Source organism: Muntiacus reevesi, chromosome X (genome assembly GCF_963930625.1).
Source record: "Muntiacus reevesi chromosome X, mMunRee1.1, whole genome shotgun sequence".
Taxonomy (NCBI): Eukaryota; Metazoa; Chordata; class Mammalia; order Artiodactyla; family Cervidae; genus Muntiacus; species Muntiacus reevesi.
In genome coordinates, this window is record NC_089271.1 from 23,265,809 (window position 1) to 23,269,867 (window position 4,059).

General features: G+C 36.9%; 1 protein-coding gene across 1 annotated transcript; it reads right to left on the reverse strand.

Moving 5' to 3' along the window:
- Positions 1 to 3,064: 3,064 nt before the first annotated feature.
- On the reverse strand, positions 3,065 to 3,436 carry LOC136154356 (large ribosomal subunit protein eL31-like). Its single transcript, XM_065916664.1, has one exon. It carries the CDS (start codon positions 3,434 to 3,436, stop codon positions 3,065 to 3,067), a length of 372 nt encoding a protein of 123 aa, XP_065772736.1.
- Positions 3,437 to 4,059: the final 623 nt, after the last annotated feature.

Sequence of the window (4,059 nt, forward strand, 5' to 3'; positions counted from 1 at the left end):
ACAATATTGTAGTGGTTTTGCCATACACTGACGTGCATCAGCCATGGGGTGTACATGTGTTCCCCATCCTGACCCCCCCTGACCCTCCCTCCCCATCCCATCCCTCTGGGTCATGCCAGTGCACCAGCCCTGAGCACCCTGTCTCATGCATTGAACCTGGACTGACGATTTGTTTCACATATGATAATATTCATGTTTCAATGCATTCTCTCAGATCATCTCACCCTCGCCTTCTCCCACAGAGTTCAATAGACTGTTCTATACATCTGTGTCTCTTTTGCTGTCTCGCATATAGGGTTATCATTACCATCTTTCTAAATTCCATATACATGCGTTAATATACTGTATTGGTGTTTTCCTTTCTGACTTACTTCACTCTGTATAATAGGCTCCAGTTTCATCCACCTCATTAGAACTGATTCAAATGTATTCTTTTTAATGGTTGAATAATATTCCGTTGTGTATATGTACCACAGCTTTCTTATCCATTCATCTACTAATGGACATCTAGGTTGCTTCCATGTCCTGGTTATTATAAACAGTGCTGTGATGAACATTGGGGTACATGTGTCTCTTTCAACTCTGGTTTCCTTGGTGTATATGCTCAGCAGTGGGATTGCTGGGTCATATGGCAGTTCTATTTCCAAGCTTTTAAGGAATCTCCACACTGTTCTCCATAGTGGCTGTATTAGTTTGCGTTCCCACCAACAGTGTAAGAGGGTTCCCTTTTCTCCACACCCTCTCCAGCATTTATTGTTTGTAGATTTTTGGATAGCAGCCATTTTGACCAGCGTGAGATGGTACTTCATTGTGGTTTTGATTTGCATTTCTCTGATGATGAGTGACGTTGAGCATCTTTTCATGTGTTTGTTAGCCATCTGTTTTGAAAATTTCTAAACCTAGAGAAAAGGTGAAAGAAAAGTACAATGAGCACTCTTACATCCCTCAGTTAGATTGATCAACAATTAATATTTTGTCGTATTTGCTTTATCTCATACTCTAATCTCTTATTATTAACCATTTAAGAGTCAATTTTTCATCCCTACTTGATTATATACCTTCTAAGAATAAGAAAAATCCCCTATGTAAATATAATCAGCTATCAAATTCAGAACATTTGATATTGATATGATTATCTAGTATTAAAAAATTCAATTTCAATATAATCAATTTCATCTACAAATAACCTTTATATTAGTTTTCTTCTTCTGGTGTAGAATCCAGTCTAGGATATTATATTGTATGTTATGGGGCTTTAATTTTCATGTCTCATTAGTCTTTTGACGTAGAACTGAGTCTCTTGACCTCAGCTTTATCTAAACTAATTTTTTGTTAAATTTTGGAGTTTTTCATGCCATTGTTATTTTTGAAATGTCTGGGTTATTTATAGACTGTCACTCAATTTGGATTAAAGTTTTCTAATGATTTGATTCAGGTCATTCATGATTGTCAAAATACCACCTAAGCGATGTTGTATCCTGCTTAGTGCATGCATCTGGAGGCATTTAATGTCTGTTTGCTTCATCTTTAGTGATGTTAACTTAGATCACTTGGCTAAGCTATTACCAGTAGATTTCTCCAATGTAAAGGTACTCATTTTCCTTTGTAGTTAACAAGCTATCAGTGGAGAAATACCATGTAAAATAGCCTTTTCCCAAGAAAACTCTATCCAATGATTTTTTTCCCATCTATTAATAATTCTCATCTGAATTTATTATTTTTGTAAAGGTCGTGAGTGCTTGCTAAGTCACTTCAGTCTTGTCTGACTCTTTGTGACCCTATGGACCATAGCCGGCCAAGCTCCTTTGTCCATGGGATTCTCTAGGCAAGAATACTGGAGTTACCATGCCCTTCTCCAGGGGATCTTCCCCACCCAGGAATAGAACCTGCAATCTCTTATGGTCTCCTGCATTGGCAGATGGGTTCTTTACCACTAGCGCCACCTAACTGTCATTACTTTTATATTTATTATTTGGCATTCTGCTATGGAGAAGGACCTCTGTGTGTATATGTATGGCTGTATCCATCTATGTAGCTATTTACCTACCTATCTGCCCACCTCATCTGCCTGGCTGTTACTTTTCTCAATATGGATTCATGGATTCTTTATTTAAAAGTTCAGTTGTGTTATCAAGGACCAAATGTATAGCACAGGGAACTCTGCTGAATGTTACATGGCAGCCTGATGAGAGGGGCGTTTGGGGAAGAATGGATACATGTATATATATGGCTGAGTCCCTTCACTGTCCACCTAAAACTATCACAACATTGTTAATTGGCTATACCCCAACACAAAATGAAAAGTTTTTTAAAAACTGACTTTTCAAAACAAACAGAAAAGTTCAGTTGTTTTATTAACCATTTCTGACACTATTTTGATGCCAAAATTGTCCCCAGTTTTGCCAGGAGGAGCCCATTTAATCTGGTTCCCATTTTCTTTTCAGATTTTGTGTGCTTCCTTACTTTCTTGCCCCACAAAATATTCCAGGTACACTCTTTACTTTACCTTCCCCTACCCTGGATCAGCCATTTCTTCCAAGAACTCATTTCTTTTAGTGGGGACTTAATCCTGTGTAAGTACCAATTTTAAAAAAATTTATGAAAAAAGATGGCAATATAACATAACTTGCAGAGTTATTCTGAGAAATAAATTAGAAAATCCATGTAAAAGACTTTATATCATTCCTGGCACATAGTATGTACTCAATACATTAGTTTTATTTCAGTCATTTCCAGTGACAAATAAATAATGGAAGCATAGCTGAGAATGACAATTGATTTTATAAAATGTGAATTATAATGTCCTCTGAAAGAAAGTCATCAGTCAGTGGATCCAAAGATTAGGTTCCATTAACCTCCTTTTCGAGCTTTTCATTATCTATTTCCATTCTCACTCGAGTTTCTCTCTTTAGAACTCATCCTTCGGATGTAGTTGCATTTGGTCTTGGGTTGTTTGTTTCTTAATCTTCTGTTCAGTTAAATTGTACATAACTTAATATGAGAACCATATCGTGTGTGTGTGTGTGTGTGTGTGTGTGTGTTTGAGATTTCACAACTTTGACAGTCATTGGTTAGTTCTCATCCACATTAACTGTAGATTTTTTAAAGTAGTGAGAGGTACATGGCTAACCAGTGTATAGAGCTGATGTGACTCTTCATGCTGATTACATTTTCTGAACAAGAGGACATGGACCTGGTGTGAGACATTGCTTATTCCTTTGGGCCAGACAGCTTTACTAAGACTTGTGTCAATGTACACATCTGGAGTTTCCATCTTCCTCATGGCAGATTTCTGGATCCGTTTGAGTACCCCAGGGGCACACTTCTTGAAGGCCACTCCCTGGATGCACTTGTGTGTGTTGATGGTGTATTCTCTGGTCACTACCTCATTCATTGCAAGATGGCCCTTCTTGCTCCACTTCTTTGCAAGAGCCATTCTGCTGGGTCCAGGTTAAAAATGCATAGGGGTTCTTTGTATTTCCTGCATGTCCTACAACAGTTGTGAGCACATATGTATATATTAGATACCAATAAAAGCCTAAATGTATTTGTAGAAGTCACATAAGAAACATTTCCTAGCAATAAAGAAATCTTATAATTGTTGAGATCTTAATCTAAGATTCTAATAAAAGTTGACTTTAAGCATACAACACCTTCTTAAAGAATTTGGCATAAACTACACTGCCTAGACCTTTTTCAAATAAATACAAATTGGAAAGCAGAAGGAGTTGTATGTTTCTGGGCTGCCTACTGCTGTAATATTAACTATTTCTGGTATAATGGCAGGCTGTCTCCTATATAATCAAAGAAAAATGTACAGATTGACAATTCTTCCAGCTATTCGAATGTCACTTAAAAATAAAATTGATGGTAAGTAACAGGCATTTTCCATGTGTTGGTTATTTTGACCTGATGGATTTGCAAATTTCTTGCCAGCATAGAAAATAAAAACTGCCGTTTATTTTTAAGTACAAATCTTGTGTGCTGCAAATGAAGTCCCATTTTTTTTTATTGATTCATTTATTTGTTTGTGGTGTTAGAAAACTACTTTGCAGCGAG